Source organism: Lissotriton helveticus, chromosome 4_1, assembly GCF_964261635.1.
Source record: "Lissotriton helveticus chromosome 4_1, aLisHel1.1, whole genome shotgun sequence".
NCBI classification, from domain to species: Eukaryota; Metazoa; Chordata; class Amphibia; order Caudata; family Salamandridae; genus Lissotriton; species Lissotriton helveticus.
The window spans coordinates 1534011703-1534030355 of record NC_136063.1 but is presented as its reverse complement, the minus strand read 5'-3'; the positions used below and the strand labels follow the sequence as shown (position 1 = coordinate 1534030355).

Genomic DNA, 18653 nt, shown 5'->3' with positions numbered 1-18653 from the left:
AAGTGTTGGCAGAAAAATTGATTTTGTGTGGATGGTGTTATAGATATGGCAAACTGGATTGAATTGAATGCGCTCGGTTGCCTGATCCAAAAATATTCCATAAGACTGAGGGTTACATCGTTCTGTTTGCATTGATCATTGATGACACAGCATGTAAGGTGGCCTTTATAGGGGTGTGAGCAGAATCTAGGATACCAGTAAGCATTAAACTATAGTCGTCATTGTGGCAAAGGGGAAGGAACTATAATGTGAAGCAGGAAGTTTTTCCTTCATAAAAACGCTAGCCGGTCAGTGTTCAGATCCATTGACTCGATTATTAGTTGCCTGAATACAGTAAGCAGTTGAATTGCATGGAAAATAGCTATTTATTTATCTGGGATTATTGCTTATCCCAGCTAATACAAATTAGATCTGTCTAGGTTGTGTGTATCAGTTGCAGACTGCAAAAATCAAAGTTTAGATGGTATCCAGGCAGTGCTTGGAGCACAACATGCTATTTGCCAATAGACCTTTGGGGTATAGTTTTGTGTCACATGTAAACGAATGTAAGGGGAATTTCACATGTAAACGAATATAGAGAATTGTCACACGTAAACCGATGTAAGGTATGTATTTGAAGTAGTCTGATTCCTCCCCAAGGTAAAGTTTGAAAATCATAGGTGCAAGAATGAAGTCCTGATGGACCTCATTAATGACACGCGGAGATATTATGATCTGAAAAAAAGATGGGTCAGTTGAGAACAGCTTTGAAGTGCAAATGTTGATAGACAGATTTTTGTGATGGACCAGAAGGTAGCGGTCATTTTGCTTAGTGATTTGCATCATTTATGACCTGCAGTGTCACAACTTTCGTAATGTACTGGTGACAGTAGCCCGATTTTTAGTCATGTAAAAGATTGTGGCAGGCTGACCTTGTGATAACTAACAGACCTGGCATCCTTGGCGTGGTTTTACACTGTATTTTTGCCCCTGCCTCCTGTTTTTTTGCTGTGTGCTGGACTTTGTTTTTGCTGTTCTAGATGCTTTGGGCACTTTGCCTCTGCTGATCAGTGCCAAAGTGCAAGTGCTCCCTCTGTAAATTGTGAATATGGATTGGTGTTTCCAATATTGGCTTGTTTGACTTACTACTAAGTCCCTAGTACAGTGCACTGTATGTGCCCAGTGCCTGTAAGTCAAATGTTGCTAGTGGGCCTGCAGTACTGATTGTGCCACCCACACAAGCAGCCTTTCAAAGGGGTCTCAGACCTGCCACTGCAATGTCATGTCGACCTGGTAAGTGCACCCACTTGCCAGGCCCTAATCTTCCCTTTCATTAAATGTGAGTCACCCCTAAGATGGGCTCAAGGCACCCCTGTGGACAGGGTGAATTGCATGTGAAAAATAGGACATGTTCCAATGTATGTGACATGTCCTGATAGTGAACTACAGTGTATTTTGTTTTTTCACTACTGAAAGGCTAACTGTCCCCTAGAATAGAATAGGAGTTTACTTCTAAGATCTTATACGTATGACTTCCCTTTGGGACAAGATAGAAAATGGAGTTTAGTAGGCCAGAACTCAGAATATAAAAAAGCATCTTTTAGTAAAGATGTTTTTTATATTGTGTGTTTGAAAATATCACTTTTAGAAAGTGGGTATTTTCTTGCTTAGCCATCCTGTGTACCTTTGCTGGTTTGTGGATTGACTGTCTGGCTTTAGAGTGACAGGGGCTGGGGATGTGTATTCACTGTAAACAGCCACTGGTGGGATTGAGGTGTGTTCTGCCGTTCCTGGATGAGTCAGGGCTGGGCTGAATAGACCTGGGCTGCACTTAGAGTAGGGAGACGAGATTTCCTTGCACCTGATAGGCTTGGTCTTACACCATGCAGTCCCCACCTCCTGCCTGGACCAGAGAAGATAGAACTGGGTTTGACTGAGCACAGAGCATCTCTGCCACAAGAGAACAAAGGAGAGTGCTGTATAAATATTGGGGGCCAAACCACAGAACTTCCGAATTCTTCTGGACTCAAGAGGAACCTCTGTCAAGTAGAATAGCTGGGAAATTTGAAGAACACGTACTGCCCCTTTGCTGGGTGCTGTCTGGGGTTTGCCTGCAGTGGCTGTTTCTGTCAAGGAGAGGGTAAAGCCTTTGCTGTGTGCTGTGTGTCTTGCTTGAAGAAGATCTCCAAGTAGAGCTTGCCTCCTGTTCTGAAGTCTCAGGGACACAAACACTTCACCACTAGCTCCCCTGAACTTCCTTGCTGTGAGTTCTGACCTGTCAAGAAGTGCCTGTGCCAGTGTTGGGCCTCTGGGGGTGGTTCCTGCAACTACAGAAAAGTGACGCATCCACATCCGTTTCTGACGCAACACCGCAGGAATGCGGAGTCTCATGCCCCGGGCAACAAAGTCCGAGACTACTGCACCGACTCCGACGCAGGCCCTGTTGTGCGACTGCAAGAATTGACACATCATGGTACCGCGGCTGGAGCGATCAATGCAGGCCCGTTGCCGCCGGGAACCGATGCATCCCCGAATCCCCACACATCTGACCGGGGCGACAAGTCTACAGCAATGCTGGGACTGCAGAAAGAACCCAACACTTCACCTCCCCACACAGTAAGAAACCGATGCATCTCCTCTTCAGTAAGGAACCAACACATCACTTCCCCTGCGTGGCAGTATGGCACCGACACATCACCTCCCCTAGAGCAAGGAATCAACGCGTCACCTTCCCTGTGCGTAAGGAACCAATGCATCACCTTCCTTGCTGCTGTTTTTGCTCATTTGATGCATCCAAGGTACTTTGAGTTGAAAGTGTGGCATCTATAGTTTGCTATGGACAGAACTGTTTTATGTTTTAAAAAATCATATCTGGATAACTGTATGTTGGATTTTTGTTGTTTTGGGCTTGTTTGGTTTAGATAAACATTACTTATTTTTCTAAACTGATGTGGTGTCCATTTGTAGTATTTTCACTGTATTACTTATGTGTGCACAAATGTTTTACACACTGCCTCTGATATAAGCCTGCCTGCTCGTGCCAAGCTATTAAGGGGGTGAACAGGGGTTGTCTAAGGGCGTAACTCCCTTACCTTGACTAAAAGCAAGGGTCCCTACTTGGACACAGATGCAAACCATTGCCAACTAAAGACCCCCATTTCTAACAAGTGCTATAGGGAATTTTAGGACCCTAATGATGACGGGTAGTTGGGTGACTGGAAAGAAAATGACCCAAATAACCTGTTCTTGGGTGAGGTTTTTAAGCTGGATTTATTCTATTTTCAGGAATGGGATGATTACAGTGCAGGAAGGGATAATCCTAATGTCCATGAAGGGAGAAACAGCCATGTATAAAAATTGCGGCCCCTTCTGTAATATCTTTGTGCCTCGGGGGCACACAAAGCGGGAGCACATGCCTTTTTTTGTCTCTGTAGCACAATGTATAATATAGCCCCAGATGTTGTCTACTTTTCTAATTGTACACTTGCTGGAAATAAGGCTTTGAGAATATCATGGTTATGAGAATTTGGAGGGACCTTCTGGTTGAATGTTATTAAATCAGTGCAAAAAGAAACTTAAGTCAATGGACATACCAAGCAAAACTTCAACATTGTCTGTTCAACTGTTGTGGAAAGAGGCTGTGATCTATTGAGGGGATTTCGATAAATATTTTGAAGGATCTGGAGGCAAATATTAAGGGATTGAAATATCCTTTGGGAGTTTTGAAAGTGTGCTGTGGAATTTTTCTTTTTTTTTTTTTTCCGGAGTTTTATATAGCGCGAACTAGAACCGAACCGAATCAGTTATCAGAGCGCTTTACATAGCACCAGTTACGTTACATGAAGACACACTTTCATTTTTTTTTATTTTAGGCACGGGGAGATTAAGTGATTTGCCCAGAATCACAGGGGGTTTTTTGGCGTCGTTACCGAGACTCGAACCCAGATCCGAGGTCGAGCGCCTTAGCCGTTAGGCCAACCCCTCTCCCAAAATGTTAGTGAGCAGTGGTCAGTCTCATCAAAGAGGTGGGGATTGGAAAAGGAACATGATGAATAGCTCACAGAATGAGGTCTATTGCTGAACTTGTTGGCAGGAGTAGGCATGGGGTAAGTGAATGATATTGTATCCATCAGGCATAAGCTTGTCGAGAATGGGAGTAGAAGTGGAAGTGAGTTATTGCTCAGTGATGAAGTGGGTACCTTAGGTTGATATAATTTATTATAACACTAACCCCTCATCAAAATAGGACATTGGTGTATTTTTATTTTTTATCAAATCCAGCTACATTTTTCTCATTCAGATCTTTTTGGGAACATATGTTTTAACCACTCACTTTGAGTTTCATTCTCTGTTTGAGTGTGTCGATGCTTGTTTTAAATTTACACCCACAATCGGGAAGCAATCACCACTTTACCTTCAAAAGAACAACACAACAGCAGCACCCTTCGTTTATGTTTTTGAAACACTTTTATGAAGCTGCCAGCATTTAACAAATACAATTGCTTATCTTCATTTACAAAATATGTCATTCCAAAAGCACTTACAATCGACACCTAATATAAATAAATATGGTTGATTGAACATTTGCACAAAAAATAAGAATTAAGATGCCTGCCATTGTGTCAAACACATAAATTACACTTGATTACTGCACATCCTTCAGGGGAACATAATAAATATTTGAGTGCTTGTTGTAGGAATATTGATGCAAGGATCAGAAATATTTGTTGGTGGCGTAGTGTTTTTTGAAATAACACATTTGAATAGGTCACTTGTTATGACAGCCCGTCTGCTCGGTTCTAGATTAGGAGCCACTTGCCAAAAGAAGTCATAAGCACTGGAATCAATCAATCAATCAGAATATTTGTAAAGCGCGCTACTTACCCGTGAGGGTCTCAAGGTGCTGTGGGGGGCTGCTACTGCTTGAATAGCCAGGTCTTAAGGATTCCTCTGCAGGTTAGCAGGTCCTGGGTCTGCCATAGGAGGATGGGGAGGGTGTTCCAGGTCTTGGCGGCGAGGTGGGAGAACGATCTGCCACCAGAGGTTGCTCTTCGGATGCGGGGGACAGTGGCGAGGGCGCAGTCGGCAGAGTGGAGGTGGCGGTTGTGGGTGTAGAAGCTGAGTCGCCTGTTGAGGTATGCTGGCCCAGTGTTGTGGAGTGCCTTGTGTGAATGGGTGAGGAGCTTGAAGGTGATCCTCTTGTTGACGGGGAGCCAGTGCAGGTCTATCAGGTGGGGGGGTGATGTGGCTGTGGTGAGGGATGTCAAGGATCAGGCGTGCAGAGGCGTTTTGAATGTGTTGAAATCGTTTCAGGAGTTTGGCCGAGGCTCCTGCGTAGAGGGCTTTTCCGTAGTCCAGCCTGCTACTGACGAGGGCCTGGGTGACCGTTCTTCTTGTTTCGGTGGGGATCCACTTCTAGATCTTGCGGAGCATACAGAGGGTGTTGAAGCAGGAGGACGAGACGGCGTTGATCTGCTTTGTCTTGGAGAGAGTAGAGTCGAGGATGAACCCAAGGTTGCGGGCGTGGTCGGTGGGTGCTGGAGCTGTTCCCAGTGCTGTCGGCAACCTGGAGTCGTCCCAGGCCGAGGGGGTGGAGTCGAGGATGAGGACTTCCGTCTTGTCTGAGTTTAGCTTCAGTCGGCTGTTCTTCATCCTCTCGGCGACGGCTTTCATCCCTTTGTGGAGGTTGGTTTTGGCGGTTAGGGGGTCCTTGGTGAGGGAGAGGATCAGCTGGGTGTCGTCGGCGTAGGAGATGATTTTGAGGTCGTGAAGTCGGGCGACATGGGCGAGCGGTGCCATGTAGATGTTGAACAATGTCGGGCTGGGGGGTGAGCCCTGGGGTACGCCGCAGATGATCTTGGTGGCTTCGGAGCGGAAGGGGGAGAGGCGGACGCTCTGGGTTCTGCCGGAGTGGAAGGAGGTGGTCCAGTCCAGAGCCTTGTCTCGGATCCCAGCGTCATGAAGGCGTGTGTGTAGGGTGCGGTGGCAGACGGTGTCGAAGGCGGCTGACAGGTCCAGGAGGATGAGGGCCGCGGTTTCTCCGTTGTCCAGCAGGGCCCTGATATCATCGGAGGCAATGATGAGGGCAGTTTCGATGATGTGGTTGCTGCGAAACCTGAACTGGGAAGGGTCCAGGATGCTGTTCTCCTCCAGGTAGCGGGTCATTTGTCTGTTGACGACCTTCACGATGACCTTCAACGGGAACGGGAGCAGGGAGATGGGCCAGAAGTTCTTGATGTCAGCCTTGGGATTTTGAGTAAGGCGTTGATCTCGGCGTACTTACCGCACCGGGAAGGTCGCTGTCTCGAAGGAGATGTTGATGGTTTTCCGGAGATGGGGTGCGATGGTGGTGCAGGCTTTGTTGAAGATGTGGTGTGGGCATGGATACGAAGGAGATCCAGAGTGGACGGTGTTCATGGTTTTGATGGTGTCGTCGTTGTTCATGTTGGCTCAGGAGAGCAGGGGATCGGTGCGGATGGTGGCCGTGGGGACGGAGGTCCCAGTGGTTGTTGGGGTGGTTGTGGTGTTGAAGCTGTCGTGGATGTCTGCGATAGAAGAATGTGGCAAGGGAGTCGCACAGGTCTTGCGAGGGTGGGATGTCATTGGAGTTGGACTTGGGGTTGGAGAGTTCCTTCACTATGTTGAAGAGCTCTTTGCTGTTGTGTGTTTGTTGTCTAGGCGGTCTTTGAAGGAGGCTCTTTTGGCGGATCTGATGAGGTGATGGTGTCTGCGGTTGGCATTCTTGTGGGCTGCATGGCTGTCCAGTGTCTGTTCACGGTGCCATTCCTTCTCTAACTTATGGCAGGTTTGCTTAGAGGCCTGGAGGTCCTCGATGAACCAGCTGGCTTTCTTGCTGGTGTGTCTGTTGGAGGGTTTCTTGATCGGGCGAGGGTGTTGGCGCAGTCGTCGATCAATTGTCTGAGGTTGCGGGTGGCGGTGTCAGGGTCGGTGGGGTCGGTGGGTGGGTTCCAGGTGAGGGTAGTGGTTAGCTGGTCTTCGGTGACTTTGTTCCAGCAGCGGCCGGGGATCTGTTGGGTGCAGTGGTGCGTGGTGGGTTTCCGGAAGGTAAAGTGTATGCAGTGATGGTCGGTCCAGTGGAGTTCAGTGGTGTGGTTGAAAGAGACGTGGGTGCTTGCGGAGAAGACGGGGTCAAGCGTGTAGCCAGCAGAGTGGGTGGGTGCTGTGACGAGTCCGAGGTTGTCGATCAGGGTGGTGGAGTTGGTGTTGTTCTCGAGGTGGAAGTTCAGGCAGTCTGTGGAGGCGAGGGCGTGTGTACTGACGAAGTCGGCGATCGACTGTGGTCGGGGTCTGGGGGGTCTGTAGGTGAGGGTTCCTCTAAGGGTGGTGTTGGGATCGGTGTGGATTTGGAAGTGCAGGTGTTCGGCAGTGCTGAGGGTGTCGTCGGTGTTGGCTGAGACTCTGAGGGTGTTCCTGTGGATGATGGTGATTCCTCTCCTGATCCATTGGTGCGGTCCCTGCGGGTGATCTTGTAGTCGTCCGGGATGGCTATGGTGATTTCTGGTGCCGAGGAGGGGTTCAGCCAGGTCTCCATCAGGAAGGCGACGTCTGGGGAGGTTGAGTCGAGTAGGTCCCAGAATTCAACGGCGTGTTTGCGGGCGGAGCAGGAGTTGAGAAGAATGCATCTCAGGTGGTTGTGTTCTTTCGTGGTCGGTGGATTGGGGAGTCAGCTGATGGTGAAGCTGCAGCTCCGGCAGGAGAAGGGTCCTTTGGTGCGCTTCGGGGCTGCCAGGAAGCAGTTGTGCGCTCATCTGGTGTTGAGGACATGGAGGGTGTTGGTGTCGTAGCGGAGATGGGCGTCGTGGCGTTCACGGAGGCCAGTGGATCTGGCGCTGGGCACGGACGGGCGCAGACGGGCTTGACTTAGGCACGTCAGCGGCGTGCCCATTGCTCGCGGCCGCCATATAAGGGGAGGTGGTAGGGAGGAGCAGCTGGGAGGCAGGAGCGGGGAAGCGAATGGCCGAGCAGGGGGGCAGGGCCGCATGGGACGCAGCGACGGGAAAGCGGAGTGTAGAGCGGGATACAGAAACAAAAAAGGGGGTAGAACAAAACAATAGTGCAAAAACAGTGAACAAGAATATAAAAACAGGAGAAAAAACAACTATTAGCAGTGCAGGGGCAGAGGCATTACAGCAGGCTGACAGAACAAGGGGCCGAACGAGCGCAGAGAGCGTGCGGCCTCGAACCCTTAGGCCAGTGGCAGCAGCGGGCTTGGGGGCAGCGACACACAGGTGGTGCTGTGCAGCGTGGGGAGCGACCTGCCTGAGGACAGGGTTAAGGGTCATAGAGACTCTGAAATATGCTTTGGGCCTGATTACGATCTTGGCGGAAGGGATACTCCATCACAAATGTAATGGATATCCCGTCCATCAAATTACAGACCATGCACCATGTTGCAAGGGTACATGAATTGCAGGAAGGATTGTTTTTGTGCAGGGACACCTTCCTGCGCAAAAGCAATCCTTAGTGGCTTTTTCAATTGAAAACAAATTTTTGGGGTAAATAGTTCCAAGTTAAGTTTCAAAGAGCCAGAATAATACTAGCAACAGGCATATTCAAATTATCCTACAGACAAATGGGAAGAGAATGTCTCATTGAGGCACACCAAATGTACGTAAAAAAATGTAAGAATGCTCAGAAAACCCATACTTGTTGACCAGTATCTAACAATATAAATGCATACTTGATAAGCAGCCGCAGCCTGTGCAGGTAAGAGCGATGAGGCCAAGTGGGGGGGATTTTGACAGACAACGATGAGGAAAAACGAATTATTTATGTAAGTTTCCCTCGTAATCTTCCGTTGGAATCCCCCGACCCTGCCCCTCCGCCCCACTGCTCTTACCTGTACGGGCCACAGATGTTGATAAGCAGTGTCTAACAATCTGACTATTACCAAGAACCACAATAATATTTATGTCAGACCCTTCTTAGAGCTGCTGTGCTGCTTAAAGGACTCAACTAGACTGCTTTTCTGGAAGAACTGCTTCCTGCTTATTGCCCCGCTGCCTGCTAATCTGTGACTCTGTTGAAGGAGAGCTGAACTCTGCCTTTGATCCAGAGTGATGTCCAAGAGTTTGCTGGCTTGCCTCCTGTTTTCTGAAGTCTCAGGGACACAGAAGACTTCCTGCAATTCTTCTGATGCTGTTAGACTGTGCCTTCTGTGAGTCCTACCCTTACCTGAGATGCCCCCCCAGTTCTATACCTCAGAAGTGGGTGCTACAGCAGTCTTCCTACAAAATTAATGCCTCTCCGACCTGCGTGTAGCAGAAGCGGCATATCAACCTAGTTGCGGGAATTAAATCAGCGGCATTGCCTCAGAACCAGTAATTTGCCTTCAGCGATCGGCATAAAGGACTGCGTGCAGCCACTGTTGCAAGCTTGGTAAGATGAACTGATCCCCTTGACTGTGTGGTAGATTCCGGTGCATCGCTCAATGCCTCTCGATTCCGGCACCCATCTTCAGAACTTCGATGCATGGAGACGATTGATGCATCCTGCATCTACGGGGATACCTTCCTGCACAATAACAATCCAAAGAGGCATTTTCCTAATTCTGTGTGTGCTGCAGAATGCAGCATATGTAGGAAGTGAAAATAACGAGGAGATATGAACATATGTCTCCTCATTACACCCTTGGTAGATCTGGGAAAGTGCCAAAATCCATGGGGGGAATGCGTAGGAACGCCCACACTCCATGGGTAGATTCGGGGGAATGCCTTCACAATGCAGGGTAACACAAGGCAGTGATTTGTGCTGCCTTGCATTACTCTGGATTTACTAAGGCACGCAGAGCCAGGCAAGGTGGCTTTGTGCAACTTAGTAAATAGCACTTAAGCCCTTGAATTACCTTGTGTCTCATTGCATGATGCAATGGCAACGCAAAAGTTTAGTAATTCTGGGCCAAAATGTAATTCAATGTGCAAAAACTATTGGCCTGCTTGAATCTAAATGAGTTTGTTTTCCATCTTGACCATATGATTGTATCTTTCCAGGACTCTCCAAGTTTACATACCCATTCGGCAATTTTTCTACAACCTCATTCACCCAGACTACAGTGCAGTTACTGATGTTTATGTTCTGATGTTTCTCGCTGATACCGTGGACTTCATCATCATTGTGTTTGGCTTTTGGGCTTTTGGGGTAAGTAGAGGACTAGTGTAGACTTTTAATGCATATATGATAAACAAATCTAATGAAGGAACGAATTCAGGGGCATTTAGAATACTTGAAAATTGTCATTGGATGTAGTCAACAAATATATCAATTCCTTGCCATCTCATGAATCCCTGTTTTTACAAAACTATCCACAATTGGCAATTTATAAAGGCTGTTCGTCTAGACCTTTATTAAAAATGCATTGATTAGTATTCGGAAAAAGTTACAATTTAGATTTCGCATAGCGTACGTAAATGGACAATTCAATTTTTCTTATCAGTGAACGCTAGAAGATAATATGTGCTAAACACTCACAATTTTGTCTTTTAAATGCTCTGAGGCACAATGAGATGAATCGGTTTAGTTATGATGATATCACAATTTGGTACAGAATAGACCTAGATTGTGTGGTCCCAAAGTTGCTTCTCCTTCTTTGATTGTCAGTGCAATTGCCTAAATCCTTCTTAACCTCTTTCCATGCCATCTTGCTTTGTACACTTATCTGCACAGAAACATTCAGCTGCTGCAGACATTACATCTTCCCTCTCAGAAGACCAAGTACCCGAAGCATTCCTGGTGATGGTGCTCATTCAGTTTGGGACTATGGTGGTGGACAGAGCTTTATACCTCAGAAAAACCGTCATGGGGAAAGTCATCTTTCAAGTTATACTTGTGTTTGGAATACATTTTTGGATGTTCTTCATACTGCCTGGCGTCACGGAAAGGTACAAATCCATCACATGTGGGAGAGAAGGAATCAAATGTTAAGACTTGTTGTCCATTGTCATTAAAATGCCTGTGCAGGTCGTTTAATCTGGCATATTCTCCTAACTATTATTTACGCTGGTAGATCTCCCTTCAACTAGTCTCTTTTCGAACATTGCTGGTGCCACAAACTGAAGTATTCACTTTCATTATTACTATAGTTGTTGCAGTTAGGTTGACCATCTATAAAACTGTGCATACAAAGTACATTTAATTCATTAAATGGACTAAAATGACCAATAGTGAGTTTTAAACATGCTCCTGTGCGCTAAATCTATCTTCATGTAAACTGTAGCAGATGTTTCTATTATTGCTTACAAATTGTATTTTCTCACTAGTATTTTGGGGATATAATAATGGGCATGGTAGTGTCATAAATGTGGAGATTTAAACCTAAGTTGTATTATCGTGCCTCTCATGATATTTGAAACAAGGGTTGTTTCTGCCACTGGAAAAATATTTATCTATTCATCTATTTACTGGTGATTTACAAATGCCAGCTGTGACTGCAAGAACAGTCTATATACGATCAGGCACAAACTAGGCTTAGAGTGACTAATAGAGACAAGTTACATTTGGACTACATAAATGATCGAAATCAGCTTCCGGGTCCTCTGAGGAGTGTGACACAACCAATCAGTGCATCCAGGCTGAATGCTTGGCAATGATTCTCAGGGAAACTTTTAAGAGGTACATCCGGAATTCAGAATCAGTGAAATTGACACAGAGATTCTAGAATATGCTCTTGGGGTTGATGTCTGCTTTCTCTGATGTCCATAGCAACAATGTGAGTGTAAAAGTCGATCAAATGACTAGGGCAATCAGTAACCATTTAATGCTTCATGACTATATGAGCGGTCCCAAGTCTTTGTCCCATTTCCTCGTGAATCTCAGGACAGGGAATTACCCATTTGCTGTCCTTGAAATTTACAGGGAATCAAACATGGACTTTATGAATTCAAAGACATTGGTGAGTCCCGATAATATAGGCTCTCGTGAAAATGATAAAGTAGTCTATCACGATGAAAGAGGAATACCACAAGTGTGGTGGAAACTTAGCCAAGGTACTGTGCAATCGCACCGAAGTCTCAAGCTGCTATATGGCTGCAATACGATGCTACTGTATTAATCGAGTGCAAGCAATCATACAGAATTGTAAGCATAATGCAGTGTGTTTGGTACTTGGATATGTTGTAGGAAAGGGGTAAGTTAACACTGTCGATCATGAATAGTGGGACATTAGACTGTAACACCTTTATTTTGTTTGTCTTTCAGAAAATTTAGCCAGAACACTGTTGCCCAGCTTTGGTATTTTGTTAAATGTCTCTATTTTGGATTGTCTGCCTACCAAATCCGTTGTGGCTACCCTACCCGCGTTCTTGGCAATTTCCTTACGAAGAGCTACAATTATGTCAACCTGTTCTTATTCCAAGGGTAAGTGAAGGATGGCGTACACAACAACATGTCTGTCGGTTCATTGGGTTCTGCTCTTCTGGAAAAAGTGAAGAGTAAAACATAAAAGCCTCCTTTAGCAATATTTGGTAAAGTGATATTCCAACGTTTTTATAGACTTTACAAGACTGGAAGGACAACTGTTGAGCCCTAAATGTCATTGCAGATCCATGTTTAAAGAGTATGCAAGTGGTACCTATATATTAATAGCCTACAATCTAGGGTGACCAGATCCTGAGAACCAAAAACCAGGACATTTTGCTAAAATAGAAGAAGGACTACAATTTTAGATCAACGGAGCAGCGCAGAATGGCAACTCAGATCAACACCGGAACACAGAAGAGGCACTAAGAAAATAAATAAAATGTAATTTCTAAAAGCAGCGTCATACCGCTTAAATAACTTGCTTTCTTATAAAACCTGCTAACTAGCATAGCTTAAGAACATCCAAAAAGTGCCTGTCTCTAGTTTCAGTCGACCCCCGATAAAAACCAGGACATGAACCAAATTTGCCGAAATCTGCCGGGACAGCTGGTGAAAAAACTGGGACTGTCCGGGCAAATCCGGGACGCATGGTCCCTCTACTACAATACAATGTTTGACCACCAGAGATACTCTTCATTTTGCTGGATACTCATCTCTAACATTTAAAACAATGCGCTTGTCACAATGAAAATTAATGTCTTGGTACACAGTGTGCTTGTCATATATGAAGGCTTGGGGAAGAAGGTTTGTCTTCGATTTTCATTCAGAATGATGTTCTTTCGGATCTTATGAACTTGCAGAGCTTAATTTGAGGGAGTGTTTGCCGGTGCTCTGCTCTGGCACTTAATTATCAACGCTGGTAGCTATGACATTTCACGACATGGTAGCTCTGTATGTCTATTTCTTAGGTGAGCACTTCATCAGAGAGTTTAGCAATTCAATATACAATAAAATGAATACTATCCGTGCTTCCAGTCCATTCTTACAGCTTTGGTGGTCCTGGAATTGTACAAATTGTCAAACCTGTGGCAATGCGACGACTCGTAGTTGTGTTGGTACTGCCATTTGGCAGTGCTAGCAGGGGCAAAAGGTACAAGCTACAGTGGCCTACATAGAAATACCTTGGGCCCTACCACTGACAATAGTACAATTTACACACTGTGAATATATGTGGTTATAGACCTGCTACATATTTTGGCATTCTGTATTTACAATGTGTCACCTGTTGATGGACAAAAAAATACTGAAAGCAAATTGAAATGATTAGTCAAGCCAGGCAACAGAACATACATGGTACCAAAGAACACTGCGATTCTGCAGAGTAAAATTAAAAGATATGCAGAAAAGATTAATGTGGACCGGTAAAAAATTTCTGTTAACCTCTCCCTTTGGGAAAAAATATGCACTTTCATATATTTCCATTATATGTACTCAAACGTCTTTGGTAAATTGAATATTTAGGAAGTAAGAAAGCAACATTCTCCTTGAATCATGAAGAGGGATTTTTCTTGCGATCGACTTTGGCTTTCACGATGCAGGGCTTAGCATTAAACTTCCTTCAAAATATTGCAGAAATGACAGGCCTGGTACCATTTTCTAAAAATGTTAAATAGTCTGGATATAGGAAGAATAAATGTTGCAGGCAAAGCTTTTGTTGATCTTTACCTTAAATCTCCTGCGGCAGTATGATAGTTCAAGAGACTTTAGAGACTTCAGCGGGAGATTTGCAGTATTATCTGTTCTAGAGAGGAAGCAAATACCCTAACTATCAGACTTTTTTTTTACCTTTCCAGATAATTAAAAGAAAGTTTGACATATATTCCACAGAACTGCATCATATGTTTTTTTTATTTTATACAATGTGTTATTCTCGTGGTGATACTGGTAATTTCTGAATGTAAATAGATAATAAAGTTTTTCCCCCTTTTAGTAAGGACCAATAGTTTCTCATGGATAGTAAATATTGCAGGAGATGATACGGATTTTATTGCTCACTTTGCTAAATGAATTAGTGAACTTGGAATCGCTGTTACAGTACAGAACACAACTTGAATATCAGAAGGTGTGTACTGGTAGAGATTAGCTTAATCTGGCTTCTTCACAATTAGTAAAGTTTTAGTGGGTAGTTAAATTGTTCAGCTTCAAGTTCGTTTGGTTCATATGAATGTTACTAACTCCCGCCCGCCAAATCATCCCGAGACTATAAATACCGAGGTGTAAGGGAATCATAAAATATTTTCCTAAGATATCTAACAGCTCTTTTCTCATCATCTCTTCCCAAGTTGACTTCCTCCAAGAAAGGTATTTGTCTGCATTGCTGGTATATACATCTCTACATCAATTGTGAGAAATTGAAGCACCCTGTTCAATGAACGGTCTGACTAGGCCTACATTGATTTATTTTCTTACTTTTGAGATGTGATTATGTCAAAAATTTCAGAACAATGGCTGGACAACATCCAAAGTTCATGCAGCCAGAAATACTGGACTTCAGTCAAGATTTTTTTCCCTCAGTCTTCTGAAGGAAATTATTTTTTGGGCATCAGAGCACTTTCTTAAACAAACCTGCTTGTTAGAATGATACAGTGGTAATTGTTTAAGAAAATTAGAAATCTGGTCATTTTTTGTTGGAGTCCTTCCTCATTCTCACAATAATGTGCGCCCCTGTTTTAGATTGATATTTTAATTTTCAGGCTATCTTTAGAACTGATTGAACTTGAAATAATTATAGAATTAGTAACGTTTTTTGAAGACATCTCACTGGGTCAACCAGAAACTCAGTAGTCAACACTCATTCATGCCTGTCCTATCTTTTTTAAGTGTGGAGTTCTTCTTCCCGACTACTGAGTCTCTACAGTCGTAAAGTTCCTATTAAATTGTTTGTGTGTGAATATCGAAAAAGAGTAGTCTTAAACGTTTGTGTAAGTTTGCCTTTGTGAATCTGGTCCTCAGTCTTAGCCATGGTCAGATCTGCGCTTCCTCAGAGTCAGCTGTAGGATTTCAAAGTTCACAGTTACGATTTACAACTAACCTTGCAACTGAAAAAAATATTGATGCTCTGTTTTAATCTATAATTTTTCTCAACAGGTTCCGTCTGGTTCCATTCTTGACTGAGCTCCGAGCAGTGATGGACTGGGTCTGGACTGACACCACCCTCAGTCTTTCTAGCTGGATCTGCGTAGAGGATATTTATGCACATATATTTATTCTAAAGTGCTGGCGCGAGTCTGAAAAAGTAAGACGAGTGATATACACATATGTTTGTGTGGGTGCTCATTAGTGGCGGCTGACAGGGAACGTGGGAGGTGCCTGGGCGGTGGGCGTATGGAGGGGGTGTGTAAAAGAAACTATTAAAAAACACATATCTTTTGGCGGCTGACGGCTCTACTCTGGCGCTCCTCTTCCTCGTGAGTCCCAGAAGGAGGAAGCACACAGCCTCCCACAACACTGCAATGCAGTGTTGAGATTGGTCTGAGTGCCATGGTTTGGAGCTCAGACAGGGGCTGGGAGGCTGTGCATGTTCCCCACCAGGCTGTGCATTACAGCCTGGTGGGGAACCTGCAAAATGCGCATGACTGTTTTGCCTGCCCAAGATGGCCAGTCAAACAGTCATGCGCACTTAGAGTGTGCCATCACTCCTCTCCCTGTGACACCAACCCCGCCCGCTCCGTAGCTCCAAAAAATCTTTTTTTACCTTTTCCACAGCTCTGAGAACAGTGAGGCGATGCTCCTCCACCTTAGTGGAGGAGTCGCACTAGTGCTCATGTTTCTAAATGTCACTAAATGGTATATTAAATGCATTTTTACTACTGAAATCTAGAATGTAAAAAGGTTTATCTATAACACATCCTCAGAGAAAAAATAGCTGCAGTTAATGTAGTTGCAGAAGAGTCTCCCTGATTGTCCAGATACTTGGCATTGCCGCTCTCATGCTCTTTCCTGAAATGACTCCCTGTTGGCTAGTTGCAACAGGAAAGGCCAATTTGATTAAAACCCTAATATGTTATACTACATCCCTATGCATGTTCAGTAATGCAACCCAATAAATGGCCATTAGTGGAGATGTAAAGTTTGGACAAATGTTGATGACTGTGGAATAACTCCCATTGGGTTCCCTGACAAAATATCTAAACCACAAATATCGTGGGACAAAAATATAGTGTCAAAAATATTGAGCACAAAAATATTGTTATCCTATATTTATAATGTGAAGAACATAAATATCGAAAACCAAAAATCATTATATACTAACATCAAACACAAACATATTGTTTTTTAATAAAAATATAGTTTAACATAGTACATATTAAACATATTGAGATTAAACAGTAATATAATGAAAATTAAATATATTTAAATCAAATTAAATATCCGTTTTATAATAATTTCTTTTAAATCAAATATGTATTTGTATGTTTATGTAAACATATATAATTTAAAACTATTATTAAAATAATCATTATAATGTATGTTACAATGTATTACTTTTTTGTAAACTTTAGAAAAATAAATAAATATATATGTATGTATATAAATATGTGTATGTATATATGTATATATGTGTATTACCTACTGGCGGTCGCCAGTAGGTATATATAGTTAGGATTTTTTCTCTATGGGATTTTTGAAAATTCTATGTCTAATAACTTTGGCGTTTGTGGACGGAATTGGCTGAAATTTTCAGGAAAATGGCACATTTTGTTTCTGAGCAGCCCATGAAAATTTGGGGGGGGTTCGTCAAGGGGGGGCCGAGAAAAAAGGGGGGTCTCAAAACGTGTTTTTAACATTGAGTTTTCCATAGGGCGGTTGGCCTCACTTTTAGCCCGAACGGCTGAATGGATTTGCACGAAACTTGGCAAAATTGTAGGGACTGGTAGCCCGATGTGCCTTTGCTAGGTCTCAATATATGTGCTCCAGTGGATTTTGAGAAATTAACGTTCAAAAAAAGATATATATCTGTAACAGCGGACCGGGCAGCGCTCCGGTTCGCGGACTTTTCGCGGTACGGAGCTCTGTGAAGCGAAGCTGATTGGTTCTCCGGCGTCTGTGAACATTCCAAACAGTCCGTAGCGGCCGCCATCTTGTCTCTCGGTAGGATCGAGAGACAAGAGGAGGCCAAAGCGAAGGGGCAAATGACCATAAGGGGGCATAGTAGATCCTCGCTGACCCCCTAGGTTTGATGTGGAGGTTTTAAAAGGGTCCCGCGGGGCAAAAAAAAATAATAATAATAATAATCGAACGGCTGAATGGATTTGCATGAAACTTGGTAAAATATTAGGGACTGGTAGCCCGATGTGCCTTTGCTAGGTCTCAATATATGTGCTCCAGTGGATTTTGAGAAATTAACGTTCAAAAAAAGATATATATCTGTAACAGCGCTCCGCTTCGCGTAACGGAGGTTTGCGAAGCTGATTGGTTCTCCGGCGTCTGTAAACATTGCAAACAGTCCGTAGCGGCCGCCATCTTGTCTCTCGGTAGGATCGAGAGACAAGAGGAGGGCAAAGCGAAGGGGCAAATGACCATAAGGGGGCATAGTAGATCCTCCTTGACCTCTTAGGTTTGATGTGGAGGTTTTAAAAGGGCCCCGCGGGGCAAAAAAAATAATAATAATAATAATCGAACGGCTGAATGGATTTGCACGAAACTTGGCAAAATTGTAGGGACTGGTAGCTCGATGTGCCTTTGCTAGGTCTCAATATATGTGCTTCAGTGGATTTTGAGAAATTAACATTCAAAAACAAGATATATATCTGTAACAGCGCTCCGCTTCGCGGAGATAAAATTATATCTGTATTACCTAGCTGTTGCTAACACCAGTTAGCGACGGCTAGTAGGAGATAGCGACCATCTTGGGCCCCACTTTGCATGTGAGTGATATTTATCACTAATGACATGCAAAGTGGGCATGCCAAGATGTTAGCGACTGGAAACAGTCGCTAACATCGCTATCTCCTATTATCAACTTTTGGAAATATTCGCGATAAGCGCGAATATCTCCAAAAGCTAGCACCTGCCCTGAGCAGTTCTTAGCCATGTTATCCAATGGGAGGTGGATAACATGGCTAAGAGCATTAGCTCGGTAATGCATGAATATCGCTGAGTTTTCAGCGATATTAATGCATTGCGGTCGTTTTTTATCGTATTTGCGATAAACCTTGATAATAGCAAGGTTTATCTGCGATAATTTCTGACGATGCTTAGCGGTAAAAAAATCGTTGCTAAGCATCGTTAGGGATAAATATCGCTTAACTTTGGTAATATGCCCCAACGTCTGTTAACGTTCGATTCGAAGGAAATCA

The 18653-nt window shown here is 44.1% G+C and overlaps 1 protein-coding gene across 2 annotated transcripts in view; it reads left to right on the top strand.

Annotated features, from left to right (window-relative positions):
* Positions 1-18653, top strand: part of PIEZO2 (piezo type mechanosensitive ion channel component 2) — a 1179452-nt gene that overhangs the window by 1089220 nt on the left and 71579 nt on the right. For both annotated transcript variants that reach the window (XM_078688152.1, XM_078688151.1), the window contains 4 exons: positions 9990-10137; positions 10663-10877; positions 12193-12351; positions 15442-15589. In XM_078688152.1, the coding sequence (XP_078544278.1) occupies positions 9990-10137; positions 10663-10877; positions 12193-12351; positions 15442-15589 (670 nt within the window). The remainder of the gene's footprint in view (positions 1-9989; positions 10138-10662; positions 10878-12192; positions 12352-15441; positions 15590-18653) is intronic.